The sequence below is a fragment of the Tachysurus vachellii genome, chromosome 19 (assembly GCF_030014155.1).
Source record: "Tachysurus vachellii isolate PV-2020 chromosome 19, HZAU_Pvac_v1, whole genome shotgun sequence".
NCBI classification, from domain to species: Eukaryota; Metazoa; Chordata; class Actinopteri; order Siluriformes; family Bagridae; genus Tachysurus; species Tachysurus vachellii.
In genome coordinates this window covers 16,532,967-16,560,039 of record NC_083478.1, presented here as the reverse complement: position 1 = coordinate 16,560,039, position 27,073 = coordinate 16,532,967, and the positions used below count along the sequence as shown (strand labels likewise).

Below are 27,073 nucleotides of genomic sequence, written 5' to 3'. Positions count from 1 at the left end.
AATGGACTTGCACAGACTAACTCCACATTTTAAAAATGTGTGTCAAATAACACTCCATTTAATTATTTTTTAAGTATTTGCAAATGAATACACAACTAATGATATCGGCTCTTTGACCCTGATATAGTGTAAACGAATCTTCTATATAACAGCATGCTCTGGATCTCACACTGCTGCAAAAAATGCTGATGGAAGCAAAGTTGCTGATTTATCAGTAATATCAGTTCCAGATTAATAACAACCTCTGCGTCTCTAGCTGCTGAGTTGCAGATATTAGTTCTGAGGCAGCTCAGTGACCATTTTCAAAATGGTATCGCCACATATCACTGACAACAGAAAGTTTTTTTAAGTTATTTGAGCTAATACTATACATGTTTATTCGTAAGGATTAGAGCAAAGGTCTACTGTCAGAGTTAGTGTCAGAGTCTGACTCATGATCTCATTGTGTCTTTTTTAGGTATTGTGCACTATAAATGTGTGTTTGGTGCCCAGTGACTTCCTGTTCATGATGTATTCTTGCCTTGCACCTAGACTCCTTTGTGCCACATAAAGTGGTTATGACTGAATACTTTTGCAGTGCAAGAATCTTATAGGACTCGTGCTCTGGTAGCCTCTTGGTCTCTGTTTAGTTCAGGGATGCTACTTGAGCAAGATAGCCATCATGTACAGTGGTCCCATGTTTTCAGCAGTGGACCCTCTCTGTGTTTTGTTAAATCAGTCTGTAGTGCTTTAGAATAGACTGAACCATGGACTTGAGCAACCTAACTGCTTGTGGGCAACTTGCAGCCAAACTCAGGGTTATGTTTAAGCAATGATAGGTGTCTCTCTTCTAGGTGACTAATAGAAGAATGTCTTCTATTCTATTTTAGTTCAGGTTACTGCTGCTCAGCTCTCTCGGTCTCTCTCTCTCTCTCGCTCTCTTTTTCTTTCAGGCCAAAGTCTTCATTTTTAAACTTTTCATAGTGCAGGTGTTTGTATTTGCTTGCTTTATTTTTCTTTAATTTAAAAAATCTGTCTAATCAGACTTTCAAAACCTTGCTCATCATTTCACACCATGGGATATTAATCACTAGTGATCAGGTGTTTGGATGTAGAGGCGTTCATGCTACACGATTGCTCACAGACATGGCTCACAGATGTGGCATACACACTACCCAGACTTTGGTGAACATACTGTTGAAGCATGCTGGATCCCCGAACAAGGGAATCGAAACAATGAAAAATAGAAATAAGAGAAAATGTGGAGGACGTATCGGTTGGGGAGTTGTGGGCAGCACAGATTCTGTTCTACCAAGAAAACTGAAGTTGTAATGCTAAAAAGTGGCTATAATTATACTGTGTGCTGTCAAGAATACGATACGATGTGTTTGTTATTTTTGTAATACTTAACTCTTTGCTTCTAGAGGGCATTATCTGGCATACCCAGAGTTATTGTTTACCTTTTGTTTACCTCCTCCACAAATGAATGATCAAGTGGATTCAGGGATCTGCTGCACATTAGACCAGATGCATTAGATTTTCTCATCGGCTATTTCTTTTGTCACTGTACTTGCAACTGGTTTCAGAGTCTTTCACACTACACAGTTTACTTCATAGGAGTAATTGCACCGTGTGCACTGGGATTAAATGAAATTGGTGGCAGAGAGCAGGATTTCTTGCTGATTGGTCCATGTGTTCATTATTAAATTGAGATGGCTAGAAGATGCTATGAATTGAGTGCTAAAAATCATTTCATAGTACAGTGTTTGCAGCATGTCCTTGCTTGGCCACTTACAGTAAACTTCACATAATTTGTTCTTGAGAGCACAGACTGTTGCTCAGAACAGTGAGGAAGAAGTCACTCATTGCTGGTATATTTTTCAGGTCTCTTATTACTCTCACATTATTATTATTATTATTATTATTATTGCATCCTTCATTACGACCTTCAACTCTCAGCTGCTCAAATGCATTATATTGTCAGTACTAAACGAGCAAATATAAATATTGATCGTAAGAAATGTAAATATGTGAGTTCTGTATTTTAACCCTGCCTTTAGTACATACAATAGATAGGTACATATTGTGCTAGAGTTTATCCAGAGTTCTCTATGGAAACTTTTTAAGCAGCGACAGTGTCTGGTTGGCTCATGTGCTCTCATTATGCTTTACCAGCAGTCTGAGCTTGAGACCTGGAGATGAGAGGCTTTCTGCTGTCTTTGTTTATATATGTTTTTTTTTTTTTGTTTCCCACTTCCGTGGGTGCATCTGTGTTTAGAAGAAGCGTAATGGTGTGAATCATTCTGCAGGCTGCGCTAACATCAAGCACAACTTCACTTAAGCCTCAGTGCCACTGCAGGCGGCTACAGCTGGGATCTTTTTGAACTGAACAAAGAGACACTATGCTGGACGGTTTGTGCTGACATTGCCGGGGGAGCGTCTCGTTTCGATTTTCCTTCCATTGCCTGAAATGACTTCATATGAATTCTTTTAAGCACCTTCACCGGCTGGTTTTAAGCTTAATAAGCTTTTTTAAAATAATTAATACTCCATCATCATCATCATCATCATCATCATCATCCAGCCAGACTATGCATATAAAGAGCACCTCGCTTCTTGCTATTTGTTTACTGACTGACCTGGAAGTATTTCTGAAGTATTAAGTCCATACTGATTTTTAAAGTGATTGATTAAATTATTCAAAGGTCACACTTGGCTCACAAACCATAGTTCATTTATGTGATATTGTTTACACTATTATGTCCAACTATTTGTCCAACTGAATTAGTGTCTCAGCTTTTGCCATGGTAGCTGAAGGAAACCTTTCGTTTCATGTTGTCTGTTTTGTAGGAGACTTCCCACATAACCTGCCCTTAGTCTTAACTTTGTACAGCTTTCAACTAGCAGGCAGTCGGAACAGGAGTCAGGATTCAGAGAGGGGAAGAAATCAAATAATAATAATAATTTCAGCAGTAGACTGGTGAAAAGTGGAGGCAGCCTTGATCACATACCGCATGTAGAAAAAAAACAATATAAAAGCTGGCTAAAAGAAAACTTAACTTTCTCCTACAACTGAAATGGGGTCTATTTTTAGGGAACAAAAAATGCTAGCCTTATTTTAAATGTTGATAGTGTTTTGTTCCACCAACTCAATAATCAGAAAGTATTAAAAGTATAAAATAAAATATACACAGCAGGGTTTTAAATGTTCCAATTTATTAAAGAAATAACAGCAGGGACATGCAGTCTCTGAGACATGGCAAAATTATTGGGATACTTTGTATTATTTAAAAAATGGGCTTTAATCGACAGGCACCCTGTTGCCTCTGTTCACTTTCTTGTATACAGAGGTATAAATAGAAGATTGCAGACATGTAACATTCATTTGTAATCCATCAACATTGTGTTGAAAGCTTTTCAGTTTTTACCCATGTGGCCAAAAGTGTTAAATGACACTTTAATATTGATTATTCCATTTCAAAACCATGGGTATTTACATTGAGTTGTTTTCCTTTAGTTGTTATAACAGCCTCTACTATTCTAAAAAAGGCTTTCTACTGGATTAAACCATACCTGTTGGGACTTGTGCTCATTCAGCTCCTAGGGCACAAGGGCTTGTTGTTGGGCATGGCTGTCGGGCAAGAAGACCTGTGGTGAGCTTGGAATTCCAATTCATCCCAAAGATATTGACTGGTGTTGAGGTCAGGACACCACCATTGTTAAGCCATGTCTTCATGGCATTGTGGTGTTTGGACAGGTTTGGGATAGGCCCCATAATTTAGTCAAAAGAAATGTTAATACTACCTCATTAGATTAATTGTAGACAATTGACATTGTGGCATCAGTTTGGGGAAGACCCCCATATGGGTGTTTCACATACCTTTGGCAATATGATGTTTTTGACCAATGCAAGCAAGGAAATGAATATCAGACCATTTACTAGTCACTAGCATGAGCATCTGGGACAAGTAGTTTTTTTAATTCTTCAATCAGTGAGGTAACACACACAATGCTTAAACTATGGTGCATACTTCAGAAGAATCAGCAGCAGCCTTCATTTGTCCCAGTATTCCAATATTCCGGTTTGTTAGGAAGTTGGGGTCAAAGCACAGGGTCAACCATGATACAGCACCCGTGGAGCACAGACTTGAGAAGGGTCTTTCTCAAGGGACCAACAGGGTTCCCGCGGGGTCTTAAAAAGTCTTAAAAGCATTGAATTTATTAATTTGGAAATAATACCTTAAAAAGTCTTTAAAAAGTCTTGAATTTTGATGTTTGGGTCTTAAAAATTGTGCTGTATGTAACTTCTCCATATAATATAATTTTCCTCAAAAGTTTCATTTGTCGATTATTTTGATTAAATGACGTAGTATAAAAGAGTGGTGGAAGCAATAATTGAGAACGCAACGCAGCCCCGGGTCACCGTACAAAATACTGCGAACACGCGATGCCTTCAGTAAAGGAAGGTCACGCGCTACGACACCACAGCCATAGACTACAACAGCTAAAGCTAATGTTAGCCAGCTTGCTGCTAGCGCTGCAGACCCTCCAGCTATGGCCGCAACTAGAGTGGATTTGCGCACAGCTTTTGGGTCCACACTAACGCTGACCTGATCTCCAGGTCCAACCTCTTGCGGAGAGGCCATAAGGAGAAGTTGACGGAACTGGCTGTCCTTGATAAAGACATTGCTGCCCTGAGTGAAGAGCTAAGGAGTTGACTGTGTTCCTTAATTTAATTTAATTTATTGTTGAGTTTTGATTTTCGATGTTTATTGTTCAGGGGTCTCTGAGTTCCCCATATTCCCAGTATGGAATAAGTAGCTAGCTCATGTTAAAAAACAACTTAACATTGTTCGGCAAACTTTCTTGTGGCCTACTGAAATGTTTTTATTTTTCACACTGCTTGGCTTATCTTTTACCCATTCAACATTTGAAAAATAAACGAACACAAGTTCAAGGATTTTGTTTTTCTTTGCTGGTAGGGACGTGAAATAGGTATTAATTTTTTATATAAATGGTCTTAAAAAGGTCTTAAAAAAAGGACTTGAATTTAACTTGAAGAAACCTGTAGGAACCCTGGACCAACTGTGGCAGTATAGTAGTACTGGGGCTTTAACCCCAAACCTCTCGTCAGTAGCTCAGCACCTTAAACGTTGAGCCGCCACTTTGTAAGTTGTAGCGTTTGCCCATTAATCAAGCATTTCTGAATCATTCGAACCTGCAACACTACATATAATCAGTTTTATAAATATTTGGGAGTTATACAATGAGTATGAGCTCATACGGCAGACTTACAGCTTCAGTTTAATGTGAATGACATTCAAATCAGAACATTGCATGCATTACAGTCATTTTTATATGGTGCCTCTGTTTAAGTCCAGCATAAACTTACTATATAACTCTCCCACTTCTCACCCAGTCACTTGTGGACAGAAAGTAAAAATGCTAGCCAGACTTGACTAATAAATTAGGTGATGCGAGGACAGGACACCATAGCTCAGCTGTAGACTAATGATGTGCTACATTACAAAAATTTGTTAGAGTTTATCAATCATATACATGTTTGTTTTAATAGTCTTTATTAATGGATTTCACTAATGCACCTCGTGTTATTCTTTTAGCTGCCACTTTCTAGTCTAGTTTGTTTTCAGGCAGCCAAAACATGGAAAACTTAAAACACTGGCAGTGAGATAACTTAATGAATTGATGATCTGTGCTTGGAAGATGGTGCGATCGGGTAAAAAGAAAAAAAGGAAGGAGGTGGTTGAGTATACCGCCCCTTGCTCAGTGCACTTCTGAACCTTATCAAGCATCATTAGAACAAGAGCTGGAATTGTGTTGCGGTCAGAAACCTGAAATCGTTTGGCCATGAACTCCACCAACCTGTGTTGTTGAAAAAGTGAACTGCAAACAAGGTCAATGGTTACTAGAAAAAAATGGCATCAGTTAGGGCTTGATACTTTGTGCCTGTTTAGTGGCTCTTGGTTCAGTTACTGACCTAGAATGTCAATGGTGCCATTTAGTAGTTGAACCAAAGAAAGAAATAGATTTTTTGGCTGGTAAAATCTTTTAATTGTTATGCTTGTTGTTTACCGGTTTATGTGTCTATCAAAGATTTTCAAAGTAGTCTATATTTCAAGAATGAGTGGTTGAATGTTTAGAGGTATCACCGTGATCGACAGATGAGCTAATTCGATTTTGGAATAAATCCAGGCAAAAGTCTCCAGGCAAAAGCAAGGTCAGATGTCTAAAATACTAGACTTGTGGGTGGCAAAAACATCCCTATTAACGCTGCCAGCTACTTTTATTTGTCTTTTTTGCTTTTATCTTATATTAAGTTTCAAATAGGAGCTGGCGTTTTTGGACAGGTAGAACCACATCCACAGAGGATTTAAGAGAAAATTCAGTCATCCTCACACTTATTACACTAAAGGCCACCATCTAGAAAGCTCAGAGCTGCATCTGGGGCCAGTGAGGGTATGTGCGGTTTGGATTGGTCTTGTAAAAACCTAGTCTTCCTTTTCTAGAAATTAAGCTCATCAAGTGTTTTCCAATGCATTTAATGTCAGATTTATGGGGGTTCATGGGTAATAGGCTTGAGCTTGGCTTTGTTAAATTATTGACAAGTTTATTGTGGTGTGCCAAGTGGAGTAAGTGTTGAATTATATTGTACAGGGCCGAGATCGAAAACAATGATTAAAGCAAATATTATATACAAAGTGATTTGGCAGATGTGGGCAACAAATAAAACTTCTTTCAGATGCCTTTTGTTAAACCAGTCTCGGCTAGTCAGCCACTTATTGGACTTTTTTTTTTCTTTTGGTTTGGGTGTGACTACTTTTATAAAAAGAAAGATCCCTGGCTTTTGCCGCTTCAATGTTGTACCTCATTGCCATCATATGTGTGCATGTGGCTGCGGTTGCTTGTGGCACAGTTTTATTTGTTTTCTTTGGGCTTAACAGCAGCGCTGAAGTCAGGAATTCCTGTCTAAGAGGGAGGGCAAGAGAGCAAAAGAGATGGAAATTGCTGACTTAGACTGTTGCTACCCTTCACACCTAGTCATTACCATCCACTGACTCATGCTAAAACAAAAATTGCTGCTTATCTAAGAAGTCTCTTGCCCGTACCAGTTTCCTGACTCAACTGTCTTGGTGCACATAAGCCTCCACTGAATCTCCGCCTTCAATTTGGACTGTTGGAAAGCTGTCATTTATGTTGCTAAATGTAGTGCTGGGTTCAACAAATTTACCAGTTAATCCAAAATGCTTTGTCCGCTCCAACTGGCTGCTGTTGCGTCATGCTTTCGAGCCCCTTGCTTTGTTTGGTCACCGGTCCAAATTAGGTTTGCAAGCAGAGTTACTGGAAAACAGCACTTCTACATTTAAAAAGCCAAAGAAAAATCCCAGTAATGTCAAATTTCAACTGGTTGAAACTGCTTTATTATTAACAAATAAGGAGATCTGTAAAGTCATTCATTCATCTTAAATGACTGCTTTACTGTGATCAGGGCTGCAGCAGATCCAGAGCCTATGCAGGATACTCTAGTTGTGAGGACACCATCTCAGGACAAAGGCTCATTTACTCAGTCACACCAACCAGCAATTTAGGCGGAATTTTGGGAGGCTGGAGTGAAAACTTTGAGGGGGGGGGACATACACAGATACAGGAAGAACACGTCAAACTTCACAATGACCACAACCCCAGATATAGATTTATGTGCGTAATTAAGACATACATTTGTGTCTGACCGACCTTATCTTTCTCAAAGGTTATCCACAGATCGGTTGCTGCTACGTAAAGTATAAGTTCTCAGCTCCAACAGCTTGAAGCATTTGTTTTCACATCAGAGAGCATAGCGAGTATATATTTGTAATCGTGTTAAGGGATCATGTCTCATAAGTTAACAATATTCTTAATTTGACTGCTCAGAGGGGGCACGGTGGCTTAGTGGTTAGCACGTTCGCCTCACACCTCCAGGGTTGGGGGTTCGATTCCCGCCTCCGCCTTGTGTGTGTGGAGTTTGCATGTTCTCCCCGTGCCTCAGGGGTTTCCTCCGGGTACTCCGGTTTCCTCCCCCGGTCCAAAGACATGCATGGTAGGTTGATTGGCATCTCTGGAAAAATTGTCCGTAGTGTGTGAGTGAGTGAGTGAATGAGAGTGCGTGTGTGTGCCCTGCGATGGGTTGGCACTCCGTCCAGGGTGTATCCTGCCTTGATGCCCGATGACGCCTGAGATGGGCACAGGCTCCCCGTGAACCGAGGTAGTTCGGATAAGCGGTAGAAAATGAATGAATGAATGAATGCTCAGAAAACAGAAATTGATATAATTTAGTATGAGTAGAATTTCTGATATTAGGCTGGTGTCCAAAGGACTTCTAGTTGGAAATGGTTTAAAGTAAATTGCGAAGGTTTTAAACTCTGAATTGCTTGATACAAAAGAAGAAGCTACCCATGGAGCAGCAAGGGTTTGGGGCCTTGCACCAGGGCCCAACAGTGGCAGCTTTGTGGTGTTTGGGCTTGAACTCTGACCTTCCAGTCAGCAACCCAGAGTCCACGTGTATAAATATACCCTTTTATAATGGGTCATGTGACTGTGCTTAGAATTAACCAATCAGATTCAAAGTAATCATCATACACCTGCCGTCAATGAAGCTAGTCTGATTAATGCCAACCGACTATCATCCCTTTCCATATGACTGCTATAAGCAAGGTCTGCAAACAGCTTACAAAGCATGAACAGGACTTCAGTCAAAATATACCAAGATGGCTGGAGAAGAATTTCCAAAACATTAGATGTACCATAGAACACTGTGAAGGTGGAGAAAATGAGACCAGTGTTAGAGAGGCTGCCAACATTAATGGAGCTGAAGGAATAGCTGGCAAACACTGATGACATCCTGCATGTGAACATCTGCATCCTGCACGAAAAATCTCTAAATCTTTCAAAAACCCAAACATTCAAATCCACCCAGATTTTGCCAGAACATGGACATAATCATAAACCATGTGGCAAAATATGTTCTGGGGTCAGGTGAACCTATTGTGGAACTTTTTGGGCATGAATCTGAGAAGCATGTTTGGCATAAAAACAAGACTGCTTGTCTCCCAATGTGTGACATATCCACGGTGAAGCATGGTGGAAATCATAGCTATTTTCTGTAGACTCTCATAATAGGATCAATCTTGAGCAGGTTTACAAAAAGAAGTGGACCAAAACAGCCAAATCAAGATGTGATAAGCTGGTGGAATGAGTTGCTGTATTACAAGTTAAAGGTGCTTCATCCATTGTCTTGTCATGTAAATGAACTGTTGTGAGAATATAAACACACCAGGGATAAATTCCTCCACACTCGAGCGTGTTTTTCAAGTTCACTGCACTGCACTGAGGTGTAAACATACCAGGTTTAGATTCAAATGGACTGATACAGAAGTAAAAATTTAATTGAATTGAAATGGTTTATTGTTAGATGCTGGATGAACGTATTGTTTTAGACTTCCTGTTTGGTATCATTCCTGTTTCCCCTCTTTAATATTGCTTTAATCCTTCCTCCTCCACCATTGACCTTTTTCACTCTGCAATCCATACTTGGGCCTTTATTTCATCTATAATGACCCGTTTCTTTTTTAATCTGATAATCAAATGTCATTGCATTCTCCTTGTTTCCCTCCATTGCTATTCTTGGCGTGTGTGTGTGTGTGTGTGCGCGCTCCTCTGATTTAACGCTGGCTGAACTAAAGACATCGCTTTCTGTCTTGTTCCAGATGAGAAGGCTGCACAGGAGGAGGAGTGTGTGGAGTGTCAGCATCCAGACTGCACTGAGCGCCGTCGGGCCTCCAAGGTAAGAGCTGGACAGGACACACATTCTTTACACAGCTCTGTGGAGGGTCCTGGCTGAATTTATTACCACATATACACACACGCGCATACTCACTCGCACGCAGACAGCCAGTCTCTCACACTCTGACTTTTGCCATCTATGTGTGTGTGGCGAGTCATGGCTTTATTACTAATAAACATGAACAGTATTTTTCATGAGGTTAGCCTCTGCGTGCGTGCGTGTTATCTTTCAGTCTCTCTCTCTCTCTCTCTCTCTCTCTCTCGCTTGTTCTCTCTCTCTCGCTTGTTCTCTCACCCCCTCTTCCTTTGTTGCCATCAAGCAGAGCCACTTCATCAGATGAGAAAGTACAGAGAAAAGCAGGCCGGACAGAAAATAAAGCCCTCAGTTTAATGTGTTCGGAAATGTTGGGTTCTAGGGTTCTGAAATGTTGTGCTTTTTAGATTTGAATGATTTATTAACCTTTGAGCAGTAGCACTACACCGTGAGGTGTTGTTTTTTTTTTTTTGCATAACCATGGACACTAAGGGCCTTTTTAAACCTGGTCACGTCATGTGTTTTCTCTGATCCGATAGCTATCTGATTTGTTAAAACTGTTCCATTTACATTAGGCCACATAAATGCGTCTTGGCGAACCGGATATCAATCCGATCTTTCTACTCCCGCCCAAAATGCAAATATATTTTACCTCATGACCCGTGAGTCACTTGCGAGTGAAGTACTTCCGTTTGGGAGGAGTATAGCGCTGACGTATGTGGCTTGAACAACCACATTCATTTACACCTGCCAGTTTCATCTGAAATGCGTCCCAGACCACCTCCTGAAGTGGTTTGAACGATCGGATTTATATCCATCACGAAGACGTTTCGGAGGGCATTTAGACCTGGTCTTTTTACTATCGGATAGCTATCCGTTCACAGAAAAAACCATGAAGTGACCAGGTGTAAAAAGCCCCTGAGTCACAAGGAGGTAATATGACGTACAAACTTGGATATTTTTGACGACTTATTACTTCTTTATGTCCCTGCAGTTGGGTTTCGTTCCTCACATACCGTAGCAACAGCCAACACTTACAGTTTGAATTTATTAATGAACAGCACATCATGATTTCTGACTGTTTATAGTTGTATGTAATGTAGTGGAATGTTCACAAGACAAGAAGTTAGTTCCTGTTTGCACTTGAGTTTATAACACCTCTGAAAGGGCATTCACTCACCAACATCTCTCCTTATTTCTCCCTTGTGATGTTACTAAGGTTATAAAGAATAGAGGAATGGGGGAATGAGTCCATATACTGTAATTTCCTGAAAATTCCGGTTCGCTACAAACAACTTGAGTCATTTCAGTGTGCTCTTACTGAGCTATGTAATAACTGACTTGTGAAGTGTGTATTCATCACTAGGTTTTCATTATTCACCTGGTAGTCTATTAGCCATGTCCAAATAAGAGCAGAACTGATACTTTGCTTAATTTGACATTTGCTTTGGATTGGTTTAACACTGCACATATTTAAACAAAGCAAAAAATATTGACTGACAGGTATGTTGGGCTTAAATGTACTAAAATTTCTTTATTCATTAGTCAGAAGTCTAGCAATGGAAACAGGAAACCAACCGTAACCATGTGCACATAGATAGCAGCGCTATAGATTTGCTATGCTTGTGTGTTGCAGTCATTTAGTTCACTTGCTGCAGGTCAGATTAATCATAGTCGAATCAGTGAATCAAAGTCATCAGTTTACAGACAAAACTGCCGAATAGAGCAGGAAACTTTTCTGGGATCAGAGGTGGTTCAAATAGAGCTGTTTCTTTTCTTCAGCCAATGTCACTTGAAATTATACATAAGTGCATAAGTATTCACTTCTTTTGACTCCACATTTTGGGTTATATTTAGACAATATATCTAACATGCTTGCAAAAAAAAGGATTATTAAAACAAAAAAGCAAACATTCTCTGCTTGCATAAGTGTTCCTTTCGATTAGGTTAACATTCTTTGCTTGTTTGGGATATGTGTCTATCAGTGTTGCCTGATATTTTTGCACACTCTCCTGGCAAAACGGCTCAGTTCTGTCAGTTTTTTTTATTTCATTTTTTTTTTTTGATTTTAACACGTCAGTCACTATTATAATAGCATGATGTATTTTTTAATAGCAAGAGTACAGATTTATGCAGCGGTCAGACTTAAAATATAATGTGACTGGTAAATAAATAAGATTAATGTGCATCACTTAAAACGATGGAGCCTTAAAGGTTTAAGATGTTGGACTACTGATCGGAAGGTTGGGAGTCCGTCGGTCTGGATAAGGGAGCCTGCCAAATGCTGTAAATGTAAACGCTTACTGTCAAGCACAGTTTTCCAAAAGCAGTCTAATGGAACTTCCACGTTTGCTGTCCCAACTCTTGGCCACTAGGGGGAGATATTCATGCAAGTTCACGTGTGTGTGCTACATAGCGTGCCCATGTGTTAGATACTCATGGTTACTTCATTTGGCCTGAAGCTCTGACTGTCCTGAGCCTTTGTCTAACAATGCAGGAATAATAATTATTAAAAAAGACACAAAACGGCAAGAACATGAAGCAACCACAGCCGTTATGACAGACACACACATACACACACACACAGTGGTTTTGTGCACTGAATCACTGGCTGTGGTTTAGCCACCGCTGCAGTCCGAGGCTCTGGTATTACTGCGTCCACAGATGTTACTTCAGACCTGTAGACTGGGGATATGAAGCAGGTTAAATTTAGCATCACGAACCCTGGTGACTAGTGCATGCATATTTTAAATGATTTTGAGGAATCTTTTTCTCAGCAGGCTACAGTTTTGGTGCAAAAATTACATTCCAAAACACACTGCTCCAAAATCACACACCTTATCCTATATTGTGCATGATGAGGAAAAACTAAATAAATGCTGCAGCTACACAGGGTTTCTCTCCGCTAGGTTGTGAGAAAACAATATTAATGTTCTATAACCAAACCTCTAATCGTAGATCGGGCTGTAATTCAAGTCGCAGGTTTGTATTTACACACTAGATCTAGTAAGTTATTGTTTCCAAAGCAACAGATAATTCATATCGACATATTAAAAGTCTAATATCCTAGATGAAGCGTTTTGCCATGGAAGCCTTGGCACGAAAGGGAAGGAAGTGTTTTGTGGTTTTTCAGAAACATGACTGCAGTTTTTTTTCTCTTATTTACTTTGAAAGGGAAAAGTGAGGCAGGTGAAAAGATGATAACAGGAGCTAACATTTGTAGATGTTCCAAAATATTCAATGTAACTCTAAATGGGTAAAAAGTATGACTTTTGTTAAGCAGTATAAGTATGTCATTTGTTGCAGTCTCTGGTGTATAACACTTTGGGCCAAGATAAATGGTAAACTTCAGGTTAGGCTTCATCATACCATCGTCATTGAATATTTTCCTGTAACTGCATACTATGTGGGACAATTACATACATACGATTGAATACATACAATTCATTTTTCCATTTCGGTCCAGATTCCATTCAATTTAAATTATAATTTGCACTTTCATTTTTATTTTTGTCTCACCTCTATAAAGTTTACGTTTGTAAGTGTAAAACATGTATTTCCAGAATATATATATATATGTGTGTGTGTGTGTGTGTGTGTGTGTGTGTGTGTGTGTGTGTGTGTGTGTGTGTGTGTGTGTGTGCCAGTTTGAGCATGCTCACAGAATCACTTCCTCCCAACACCTGACAAGCCCAGACAGCATCACAAGGGTGTGGGTGTGTATGTTTGTTGCTATGACGAGCCACCAAACAGCTACCTGTGTGTGTGTGTGTGTGTGTGTGTGCGTGCGTGTGATGAAAGTTTGACACACAAGTGTCTTGTTTTCTTCTGTAATTTCACTCTGTCACTATTTTCCACTTACCTGCTTATTTGCTTACACCTTCCTTCCCTTTAACACACAATGATCCAAGACTTTTCCTGGTTACAGGAAATGTCTTTAGTGATTTCTTGGAAGTCAGCTGTGTGGCTTTCATCATCTCTATCAGTTTCTCACCAGCGCTATGTTGCGTAGGTGGATTGGTGGGCATGTAGCTTCAACCATCCCATCCGTTCACCCACACTGACTTCCATTCACTGGCTTTCAGAAGTCTTGCAGGTTAGTATAGGGGTGGCAACAGACACTGTTAATTAACACGAGCGTTAATCCATGACCGACAGAGTATGACAAACATAAACAAGAATCATATTTCCAGACATACTTGTGACAAAGTTTTTTCAAATACTTTTGTCTGTTTCCATGCTTCCTAGGAAAAATGAGTCTTTTTGGTGTGATGACAATAGTTAGGTCACACACTGTCATCAGATTGTTCACCTCCTGCGGATCTGGAATAATCATTACAAATGCCATCCAGCAATATTACTTAGACACACAAGTAATATTGCTGGATGGCATTTGTAACGATTATTTTACGATTTTAGTTTGATGGCGGGGGCACGGTGGCTTAGTGGTTAGCACATTCACCTCACACCTCCAGGGTTGGGGGTTCGATTCCCACCTCCGCCTTGTGTGTGTGGAGTTTGCATGTTCTCCCCGTGCCTCAGGGGTTTCCTCCGGGTACTGTGGTTTTTTCCCCCGGTCCAAAGACATGCATGGTAGGTTGATTGGCATCTCTCGAAAATTGTCCGTAGTGTGTGATTGTGTGAGTGAATATGAGTGTGTGTGTGCCCTGCGATGGGTTGGCACTCCGTCCAGGGTGTATCCTGCCTTGATGCCCGATGACGTCTGAGATAGGCACAGGCTCCCCGTGACCCGAGGTAGTTCGGATAAGCGGTAGAAAATGAGTGAGTGAGTGAGAGCGTTTGATGGCTTCTAAGCTCCATATTTTTCTAGCTAATACCACATTTATATTGGGTAACTACACAAAAACAAAGTCTCTAATGCTATTTTCTTTTACTTTGTTATGACCGATGCATACTTGCCTAAAGCCACCAGAATATTGGTTTTCTGTCAAGAGCTTCAGTTCAGTTTCCTATTTAATAACAGAAAGGCAGTGATTTCAGTGACTGCTGGATGGCTGTTGGACAATTTTTAGAAATTGAGGATCATGTGAGATTTTCACACACAGCAGAACACACAGAAATGTGTGTAAAACAAACAGGAAAAAGAACCATCCAGTGATTTCAAATGGACAGCTAAGCTAAGGAAATGCAATTCACCACTCTTTCCAACCATGGTGAGCAGAAAAGCATCTCAGGCACAAGATTTCAGCAAAGCGCTTGCTTCGTGGCTTTGTCAGGGTTTGAATTTGAATCTCCTAACAGTGCTACTGTATAGTCAACGGAGCAAAATTAGCAGAGCTTTGTGGGTGCTATAGTCCCTTTTCATTAATTTAAAACTGGCTAATCATGGAGCTCATGCAAGCATTAGAGAGTAGATAGCACATTTTCTGAATGTGTTCACTTTTCCCGGGTCATAGCATGAGCATGAAAGACGCAGTAGCTTCATGTGCCTCAGAAGATGCAATGCTACCCCATCAATGTTCCTGATTTCTAACAGTCATGTCATGAGAAGATATTAGCAAACGACCAGATGGGAGGAAATGGGTTAAACAAAATACCAGACAGACAGCTGGAAGACGAATATGATGCTGTTATTTCTATTTTTCCATTTCTACCTGACCAGTAGGCGCTGGGCTCTGGTCGTAGTTGGATGTTCCTTCTGCTTGTAGTGCCATAACCAGAACATAGTAACGCCGTCTTAATTAGACATGTCAGAGGTTCACAAGTGAAAATAAGTGAACTAGAGGCAAAGTGATTGGCTGGAGAAGATTGGGACCATGATGTCATGGATTGGCCGTCAGAGAGAGATGGTCCTACTGCTGCCAAGGCCGGAACTGTGGCTCTATGAATTTTTGACTGAGAGGTTGAATTGGACATCAGGCTCACAGCCTAAAATTAGCTAATGCTTTTCCAGTCTTGGAAAAAAGCAAGTGTTTGATTCTTGCTGCAGGAATGTTAGCACATCAATCATCTTTACACAACAGTCAGTTCTACTAACTGGCTTTTGATAATTATGATAAAATACAACTTTAATCATATTTACGTATGAATCATTTATCAAAGCTGAAAGTACAGCAGCGTGGCAGTTTTTGAGTATGTAAACTTTTGCTTTCATCAATACTGAAACCAAGAATTGCTTTCCCTTCATACCTCATTCCCACATTTTCCACAGAATTATTATTAGTAAATGGCGCTAAGGGCAGGATATTATAACACCAGAGTCATCAGTGCTGAATCTCTGTGGTTTAAGATAACACTAACAATGTGTCCATGCAAGTTGATTTGCTTCGGGACTTAATACAAGTGGGGGTGGTGATTCGTGCTTCCATCATTCTGCCAAATATTGTTTCATTGGAAGCCAGATTAGTCATCTAAAATTGTTTTGACTTTGTCGTTCACTCATTGTACGTTCTTGTCGCTTCAGTAATAATAGTTTTTGTAGTATCAAATTCAGTATACCTCATTTGAGTATAGTTACGTGAGCCGTTTATCTTCTCAGTCGTATGCTGATGATAGACATGAGTTTAATCTCTCCTGTGACTCGATTGATGTCTTCACAAGATACACAAGTGTAACAGGTCACATACAATTAAAACAAAGACATAGCCTCCAGAGAACAAATTAGGTTATTTGTTTATTTATTTATTTATCTGCAGCCAACTATAGACATGGATATCTTATTGGAAACAGCGTTACAAATAACATCAGTTCATATTTTATACACGCTGTTGTATTACATTTATAAGCCTGAAGTGCGGGAAGTAACTCATCCCGGAATTGCCTGAGAAGGTGAAACATTATTTCCTGTTTATTGTATGTGAAAGCTGCTTATCTTTTGTGTTTTTTTTATGAAAGCATAAGCATAAAAAACCAAGAATATATTTATATTCTTCCTCCTATAAATAATAGTTTCCTGAAATGATCTTATCTTGTGAAGATACGATTTGTTTGGCTGACCTGATGACAGTCGACAGTCAAGCTACGAGCTACGTGTGAGCGAAGTTTGGACTGCGGTTAATCACAGGATTCAGTGCATCGTATTTCTCTACATTGCAAGTATTCTCACTTTATTTATCAGTATAGATGACTCAAAATACAAAACCATGTATACTAGACAATTCTTTTCTATTATTGTGTCAAAGTAAGCTACAGTTACGGAAAATAATTACTCACCGTAGTTTCAGGTCTCTTTCTCCTCCGGCACTTCCTTAGCAGATCAAGCACTGGGAAAGATGTTCTCGCTTTCATTATCAGTGTCATCCACATCAGTTTCATTGTTGCATACAGTGTAAACACTTCTTTGTCGACACAATGAGGGCATATTTTCTTCTTGATTTAGATTTGGGCAGTTCCCGACATCCAAGCCAGCCATTTATAACCTTTCAGGCTGCTGCTCATGTTGCATCACAGGGCAATGTAACATAATATGAAGTCACATCAGCCCTCTTCCTCATTCATCATCTTCCAGACATCAACAGTTAGCTGTGTTGCCGTAATAGTTGAGGGACAGGTAGTATGCCGTCCATCTCGCCAATCCTGAATGGCCAGATATCAGTTGTTTCTTAGACTGCTGGCTGAAGGTGGCTGTGACATTCCTAGGAGTCACAGTGAACTTTGGTGTTGTACCACACGAGCCAATACAACAACCTTTATTTTTATTTCTTTTTATTTTTACAAGCTGAATTGATTGTGTATGTCCATTTAGCTGTGACCCATAACTGTCCATGGGGCACATTGGCTTGGGGTTTAGCACTTTTGCTTAACGCCTCCTCCCTGTGTGGATTTCTCCCCATGCCATAGAGGTTTCCTTCAGGTTTTTTTTCTCCAGTCTATGAATTGTCTGTGTGTGTGTGTGTGTGTGTGTGTGTGTGTGTGTGTGTGTGTGTGTGTGTGTGTGTGTGTGTGTGTCTGTGTGTGTGTGTGTGTGTGTGTGTGTGTGTGTGTGTGTGTGTGTGTGTGTGTGTGTGTGTGTGTGTCTTAGAATTGTATCCTCAATGCATTAAACGAAGTGAATGTCCTTTAGATCCTCAGCCATTAGTGAATGGTGGTGTGACATGGCAATGTAGTTACTCCCAAACCTAACTATAACCTTTCCTTTCCTTTTGTTCAGTGTGAGTCGGTTTTGTTGAGGTTGGGTGGTTTCTTTGCTCCTGCAATTATTTATGCAGTGACTACCTAATTGTTAAAAACTTGGGCCTGGGAGGATCATCGATTTGTTCTGTCCGAAGTGCATTGCCCCAATCCATGTAGGCCACTTCTTTTGTTTGTTTTCTTATGTAGGAAACTAATTGTGATCGACTTAAGCAAGGCTAAACTTGGATTACTTAAAATGATAAAAAGGACGAGTGTCTATAAAGGGGATAGACTCTGATCGTCACCTCCATAACTTTTGAGTTTCTAAACCAGGGTTTGCTTCTGCTATTTATATTCTAATAAATACATGTGTATGGGTTTGGACATGCTCGAGAAAATGCAGCATGGAGGGGTCATGTGATCCACTCGAGCAGACTGGCTCCTGGCATTAGCTAGTAAATACTGTAGCAATGAGGAGTAGAGATGAAGGTTCCAAGATTTGTTCCTGGAAATCGGCCATCCTCCAGAGTCTATTCCAGTCTTGCATATTGGGTAGTTGGTCCTGTCAATCATTCGGGCATGTTTAACATAAACCTGCAAGTTCTGATTTATAGTTTTTATAGTTTCTACATTTTGTGTTGTAATGAATACAGGTAAAAGAGAGGTCCATCCATGTTGTATTTCATAATTACCATGAGAAGTTGGTGGACGCAAGTCATGTTCATGAGAAATGTGTTTTAGTCAGTGATCCGAGTCCAACTTTCGCCGTCTCCACAATTCTAAGTCTCTGCCAACAAGCTGTGAGACGACGAGCATCATGGCGTTGGCTTTGGTATTAGTTTGAATGATGAAGCTTTGGAAGCTGATCCTTTGAGCAGAGTGTACAGATGAGAAGGTGAGAGAGCTGGACAGACTGAAGGGCTAAAGCGCCGTTCTTTTTAGGTAGATGTGAAGTGAGAACTGTTAGAGAACTGAAGTGAAAACAGACCATGTCAAAAAAAGCTTTTTCTTTTAGAAGCTAGATTTATTCTTTATGTTCCATATTGTGTTTATTCACGGTTGTTCCAACAATTAACCACAAGACCTGATTCTGCTTTACTTATTGTTCACTTTAATTTCTTTGTTTTTGAACAATGTTTTTCTCACCAATTGCCAACCAGACGGCGATCTTCTAGCATAGATCAGCTTCTGATTGGGGAGGCTACTGGCTTCCTCCAAGACACTTGACAGCAGCCATCTGTATCATTCCAGCATACGCTCATGCGAACATAGCCAGCGAGACACACTAGGAAAGCACAATCTGCCCTCTTCTGCATACATGAGCTCACAGACACCCAAGATTGTTGTGTATCAGTGACTGACGGGGAGAGAGAAAGAGAGAGAGTGAGCTTTGGCATTGGACTCGGGAACTTTTAAATATTCCAATAAGAGGAAGAATTGTTTGCTTTTTTTTCCTCTCTCTCCCTCTCTCGTGTGTGTGTGTGCATGTTTTTTTTTTGTTTGTTTTTTTTTCCCCCAGCCCTGCAGCATCTTCTCTTCAAACGTCTTTATTTATCTACTGGTGCCAACGGAAGCATGACCCATTCCCTCCACTACTTCCCCCTCCCTGTTTGTGTCACACAGTTGCACTAGTGATATTAATCTGTGCTGAGAAACTTCCAGAAACATCAAGGAGGGGGGCCAAACCTGAAACAAACATGGTTTTCTCCCTTTTTTTCTTTTGCCTAAGCCTCGCCCCTCTCCAATCAGATAAGCTTCCATATCACTATGTGAAAGTGAGTGCAGTCAGCTTTTCAGTGTAAACACACACACACTGTCTCAGACCGGGCGACCGGACATCGTACACCAGCTCAGAGGAGTGAGCAGTGATTTTTACATATGCACACACACAGGATGACATGCGATCCGCAGAGCTCAGGGGGAGCAGGAGCACACGTGTTTGTCTGTCTGCCGCAGGTGAGTAGCTGCAGAAGAAACCGAGGCCTCTCCGAGCTTCTGGGAAAATCTCTGGGGGGTTTTATTTATGTTTTTGTCGTATAGTGCAGAGCAGACTTATGATGAAAAAAATGGTTGAAGTGTATAAGCTAATATAAGTATTGAGACATGTCTGACAGATACAACCTGAAACAGCTTCTGGCAAATTTCTTAGTAATGTCACAGACTGTGATGTGTAAGCAGAGCAGTTTCAACATGTCAAACCAAATAGGGCAGACGAGCAGGTCTGGGCTGGAGGTGGATTTGTAAGACTTGAAACAGCACTTCTCGTTATGTCTTTCTGTCTCGTTAGAAAAACAAAAAAGTTGCCAGTTTTGTTTTTCTTTCTTTTTTTCCCTTTTTTTCTGAGTTAAAATGAACATTTTTAAGAGATCATTTTTAAGATCTCAGGCCCTGTCTCATGCCTGCGCTTTTCTCCAGCATCTGCATATTTCACATCTGCTTCCTATATCAACTTCCCAAGATCCTTTGCACTCACCAACATAAATGCCCCCACTTACTTTTCCAAACAAATTGGCCTTGGTTCCTGACTATTAATAACCTGTTTTTTGTTTGTTTTAAAGAGAGAGAGCTAAAAATTCAAAAGTGCAATGGAATTTCGGACATTTCCATAAGATGGCAAAGTTAACTGTCATTTCCCTGAAAGGTTTGGTGTATATTTCTGTTTTCTCTTTCTTTCCTTTATCTACCCCCCCTTTCTCTTGGCTTTATATTTCACTTTCGCCCTCCCTCCCTCGCTCCCTCCTTCTCAACTCCATTCCTCCCCTCGAGCTATGGATAGCGGTGTTGCGTCACAGTGGGCTGTAGGAGCCCGAGTCTATGCGCTCAGCTCTCAGATAGTTTGATTGCCTTCGAGCTGAGCTGAGCTGAGCTGAGCTGTGCTGAGAGAGTACGAACCGCAGGTGAGTCTACTTTTCATGGTCGTTTTTTCCACCTTTCATCTGCGGACACGACATGAAAAGCTTGTGCTTTTAAATGGACGCGTCCGGGTCGTATTTAATGGCTTGTTTACTGGCATGACAGGCAACTGGACTGCAGTTTCAGGGGATGTGACTTGTTGTAAAACGGAGTGTCACAATGTTTAGATTTTTTGGCTCCGTGTATGAGCATGCTTCTGTTTATGTTTAATAGTTTGCTTGACCAGGTTGCGTTTACACCCTGTCAAACTTCTTCTAGAGTCTATATCCATCTTCTACATCCATCTAACCCCTTTCTTTTATGGTTTCACTCTGCCCTGGACGGGGTAACAGGTAGTTGTGAGAAATCGACAGACTCCGTTCTTTCAGATGGGTGTGTGGTTTTTCAAATAAATGTTTGCACTACATGTTGAAACACACACTTGTTGAATGCTTGCCGGGAAACCAGACTGCCGTCATCTGCCACCAATGACGACGTACGATGAGTGTGCTGAGCGTTCACTCCAAGTTTCCAGGGTGTCCACGCTCACCACAGGGAACAATTTACTCCAAAACTGCCGTCTGATTCTTTTACCTTCAGCTTCCGTGTTATCACAGTCAAGGAATTGTGAGGGTGTGAAATGGATTAGCATCATGTAAACCCGTTCACACCTGGGGATAGTTTATAGAAAGGTCGGTCCCTGAGAACCCAAGCTTAGGATCGAACCTGCAGTGCTGCGCCATGAGCCGTCTTCATCGTGTGAAGCGCTAAACCCAAAAACCTTATTAAGAAATGAACAGAATAAACAAATACAGCTTCACACACATTCTAACTATTTACACGTTTTGTATTTTGAGACTTCGGTTGAGACTGGGCTGGCACTGGGGATTTACTTGCATGCGTCTGAGTGAGACGCCAGATAAGAAGCCTGCGAGGCAAACTGAGAGATTGATTATATTTTGTACCAACAAAATTTGTTAGAAAATATAAAAACATAACTGTGAGCAGGATTGAAAAGCTGTCTGGCTGAGACTGTAATAAACTGGAGGGAGTTAGTATTTATCTGAATGGGGGGAAAAAACAACAACCAAAACAACAAAAAACCTTCTAGATTAGGCCACCCTTTTTATTTATTTATTTATTTTTAATCTTGCTATTAAGGACTGTCCAGCACAACTGCATTTGTATTTCATTTTACAGTATATAGGAGTTTTTGCTATACAACTAACTCTAACTAATCTCATCCATTTATATTTTTGGAAACGCTTCCTGGTTCCTGGTGTTTGCGTTACGCCAGACCTGTCAGAATTTGACCTGAGGTGATGAGACCGTGTCATAGCTGTGACTAATCCACTCCATGATTAAAGCTTTTCTAAAGAGAAAAGGAATCCAACCCAAAGGAAGACCCATTCACTAAATGATTCCCGATATAGTTACGTGTTTCACCCACAACACCCCACCCCACCTTCCAACATTGTTGTAGCTTGTAGTTTCGGATTTTTGTATTTTAGGACTCGAGTCAGTTTTCTCACCAGTCGGAAGCAGTGGCTTTTTAGCAGCGCATGTAATTCTGGGAAAACCCAGCAGCATCCCTCAGAGGTGTGTCATCATCTCATTCAGGAACTCTCAGCTTTGTGGTGTATCGCGCTCCAAAAATTCTGAGCTCGGAAATAATGTTCGAGTTTTATGTGAAGATCTCAGGTCGTTGTGTATCTTTTGGTAAACGTTTCAGATTTTAACAGGGTTTTTAAGTTTAGAAGAAGGGAGCATCACGACTAATCATTGTATTGTGAATATATATATATATATATATAATATAAATTTTAATATTTCACATGCTCTTTAAACCCACACATCATTTGTTTTGTGTTTTGTAGCCACCCTGTCTGCTTATTAAAAAGCCAATAACTCAGTTTTTTTTTTTTTTTTTTTTTTTTAAATGTGGATCAGCTCATTATCATGTTAACATGCACTTTCATGTCTCCAGCGAACATCCTCCAAACCACATGGACCTACAGCTTGCTTCAGAAGACCTGACATTAAAGGGCTTTCTTTTTTCGGCCCACTTAACGAGTGAATGCAAAACAAATTGTGGAGAAGAAAGTTAATCAAAGACATGCACCTCCTGCCATGCTGCCACTTGTGCCATGTGATTTGTAAACTTAATTAAATCCTTCTCTGGTTTACTTGAAGATATAAAAGTCATGCAGTTAAATCTTTCATGAGATTAGGTCAGGATCAGAAGGCATGTCGTCCAGAGTCGGATTTTCGTTGCTATTTTTATTCCGATGCTCGTCTTTTCCGTGCGTTAACACGATTTCATGTGTGAATCTAACGGACATAAATTCTAGTTTCTATTCTATTCTATTGGGATGTATTTAAAATGACTCGGATAAGGAAATAAATGATTGGTGCTTGGTGGAGTCTAAAAGGTCTAAAAGTGATTTTTCTGCATCTGCCACCGTAAAGGGAAAAAAAGACAACAAACGTGTCTTCAGTTCAGTGTTTTGCCATAAACAAAGTGACTAACTGTGTGTGTGTGTGGTTGGGTTTAGTTTATCATTTTTATATTTGTTTGTGGAGATTTCTTGCGAAAGCATGATGAATCAGTTGTTTTATGAGCTGCTATGATTCTAGGATTAAGTGTGTATGTGAGAGAGACAGTGAGAGAGACAGTGAGAGAGACAGTGAGAGAGACCATATGACTCTCCGTCTAGTCTGCATCACTCACTAGTCACAGATGCTGACGTTTGCTCCTGTGAATCATTCACAGCCGTGCTGGAAGCCGCCTCTGTTTCTGTGTACTTCTGTCCCACACACTGCGCTCACACATGCACCCATATTTGATTTAAGTCTCCCCTGCTTATTATCTGAAGGAGTTTAAAAGACAATTAAGTCTGTGCTGGAGTCAGAGATCGGTCTTATGTTTTTAAACGAAAATGAGAACCAGTATCCTGTCTTTGTAGTTGGTGAGACATTTTGCTTCCTTTTCTTTTAAATTTGTTTATTTTTTTTAGTGTTTATTTTTTTTGTGTGTGTATTGCTGGGGAAATAACATCATCCATGTAGCGCATTTGGACCAGTGTAGTGTAATCACAATATAGTGCGAGATACATAGAGATGTATAGATATATAGAGATACATAGATATAGAGATTGATCGATTTTTTTTTCCCTCTTATTTCAAATGATTGATTTTTGAAATAAAGGGCAACATGCGTTTTAATCCGTTAATATATGTACATTCAGCGTTTTCGAACATATACGAAACACGTTATCCCTTCTAGCATCTATAAATTGTCGAAGAACGATCCTTCATCATTTTCAGGTCATGGAGCATGCTTTAGAGAGTTAATAAAACAATAAGGATTAGTGTCATTCCCTACCTTTTTTTTTTTAGCCTCCAAAGAATCAATGTTCCAGTTTAGTCAGTGTGCGGATGCCTCTGCCATGTCGGCTACGTTTCCAGCCAGTTCTTCTTGCCTAAATATGGAATCTGCTGAATCTGTCGGATCCAAAACCAAATCTGGGTTTTGTTTGTGTAATAAGAACTAGATTGTAACAGCAGATTTGCTCCCATCTGAAGCTGCGAGGGGATACATGAACGTACATGTGCATTATTAGTAGGCAACAGAGATGGAAATCTTGAGCATCAGCCAACGCTGATAGCCGTCTGTTATTGTTTGCTTTAAAAACGACTGAGCTGTAAAATGCCCATCACAGATTTTTATATTAATGCGCTCATTTTTATGTTATTGTTTCTATAGTAACAGCTCATCCACATTTCGAAGAAAGCATGTATTCTTGATATGTTGACGATTTCTGGAGTTGGTCAGCTCTTTGTAACAGCCAGTAAGATTTGGAAATCTACAGATCATCAATGAACATGCTGGATACACAGTGATTCACATCCAGAAGATGGAGTAGGAGGTTATATAATAATATGTGCTTAACAGGGTGTAAGGATGAGCTTTCAGCCTGCATTTGATCTGGCAAGTAGACCAACGCTTTCATCTGCCTCCTCTTAAATAAATCAGCTCTGTAAAACCTGTCCACTTAAATCAGTAGTACAGCATTCTCTCTCTTTCTGCTTCAATCCAACAGCAGTGCAACAAAGGCTACACCGAGCCCAAAGCACATGTTACGGTGGCAGTTGTTATTTCGACATGCATGTCATGTAATCGGAGACCCCAGACCTGGCCAAACACAGTCCATATGTCTGTGCATTTGTGTGTCTTCTGGACTCATGTTCTGAATTTGGGCATATTGGCCTCAGCCACGTGGCTCCGGAGCTCTCAGAGACGTCCCAGCGGAGGACTGATATGTGTTCGCAGCTGTCTGAGCCTTGTCCCTGTTATACACACAATTCCAGGCAGCAATAAGATAAAGCGCAGCACACATACTTGGAGATGGAGATGCTTAGCCTCTGCCGGAATGGACCTCTTATGCACAGTTAGCTGGTGATCATGTTCTGGCATAGTGGTGTATATAGTGTAACCTTTTAAACAAACTTGAGAAAAACACCATAGATCTGTTAATGACCACAAGTGATATTGGATGGACCCCATGGATTGGATCACAGCCACAGGTTCTACCATTGTAACGCCTGATTACACCGAATATCGAAACAGGACTAACAAATGTGGGGGGAAAAAAAATCAGCATTTCAAATCCCTGTTCCTGTCTTCTGCTTTTGGATTGGATTTTTTTTTTCTTCTTTCTTATTTAATTGCTAGCTTCGACCTATTACCCATCCTCCTATCCTTTTAGTGCCTTCTCTCAAAATGACCTTATATCTGGTTCCAAACTAAATCAATTAGACTTAGGTTTCAGTGCAGCATGTACATTATATGTTCAGGTTTGTGGGCATCTGACTTCATGCCCATATGTTTTTCTCTGCCCAAACTGTTGTTCCAGAAACTCCAGAAGCATGCAGTTGTCTAGGATGTCTTTGTAGCAGAGCAGTGGTGGCTTATTAGTTAAGGACATTGCTGTTTTTGATCAGTAACCCAGAACCAAGTCCATCTTCTCCAGAGACCCTGTGCTCTGACCCCAGCTGGGATACGTGATGTGTATATGCTTCTGTACAACATTACAGTTTTCCTTCACTGGAACTATAAAGTGCCCAAACAATGAGCAGGACAATGCTGAGAACCATGAAGACAAATGGTTGTCGAGATGTGGAGTGGAAAGACTGCACAACCCTGACATCAACTCTGCTGAACACCTTTGGATTTGTGCCATGATCCATGATCCAAAATCTAGTGGAAAGCCTACCATGAAGAGCTGAGCTTATTATAACCGACTAGATCTCGAATGGGATGTTCGTGTCACATCAAAGGTTTGGCCATAATGTAGCTGTCCAACAACTTGTAAGGAAAATCGTTGTGTAAAACCTGTAAAGAAATCATCTTGCTTGCTTTTTAGACTAAGCACTGTGTTTATTGAACTGGCTCTTTACCAAACATGATCTTTGCAGGAAGATATCTGACATGACTGGTTGATGATAAAATACAATTTGGTCTATTTGTATTAGTTTTCGGTAACACATTGTACGGAAGTTAGATACTTGTTTCCTCCCGTCTCTCCATCTATGGTTGAAATTCACCAGACCCTTGAAATACGTTCCTCTTGCCATCCTTTTCTCGTCATTTAATTTGAACGTCCTGGTGTCTTTCTCCCACTCACTTCCTCTCCTCTTCTTGTTGAACAGAGCAAGTTTATTCTAGGCTGATATTGTGAGCCGGTTATACAGTCAAGCCGTTTCTGAAGTTTTTATGTTCTTTGTACAGACCTTTTTAATTTTGGCTCCCTAGCCGGTATTAGTTGGAATGCAGATGCCTTTGTCATGTTGGTTACCTTTTACAAACTTTTCCTATTGCCTAAATATGGAATATTTTCTGCTTCTGAAGTTGAGGGAACCCAAGGCCAAATCCACATTTCACTTGTGTTCCTGCCGCATGCTTTCGGTTTCAGAGTTTTGACCTGTTTTTCATTGTGTATACACAGGAAAAGAGGATATTAAACACAACTGGCAAAATGTCTTTATTCTATAAAACTAAAGTTTTTTTTTTTTTTTTTTTTTTTTTTTTTTTTTGGATGAAACAAATTTCATATCCACGTGCATGTACTTGCTGAGTTATTGAGACAAGCTGCAACGAGTACACAGTATGCAGCTAAACCTTTTATTACAGTTCTTCAACAAACTCACAAACACACCTAGTACTCACATCAAGGCCCCTTGGAGCCATTTTAAATC

General features: G+C 40.3%; 1 protein-coding gene across 4 annotated transcripts in view; it reads left to right on the top strand.

The window, feature by feature from the left end:
• plekhg5b (pleckstrin homology domain containing, family G (with RhoGef domain) member 5b) overlaps window positions 1-27,073 on the top strand; it is a 57,644-nt gene that overhangs the window by 7,863 nt on the left and 22,708 nt on the right. For 2 of the 4 annotated variants that reach the window (XM_060893772.1, XM_060893773.1), the window contains exon 3: window positions 9,741-9,817. In XM_060893772.1, coding sequence (XP_060749755.1) covers window positions 9,741-9,817 — 77 coding nt within the window. Of the gene's footprint in view, window positions 1-9,740; window positions 9,818-19,723; window positions 19,880-20,736; window positions 20,821-27,073 lie in introns of those variants that run through there. The other 2 variants (XM_060893774.1, XM_060893775.1) reach the window with 2 other exon arrangements.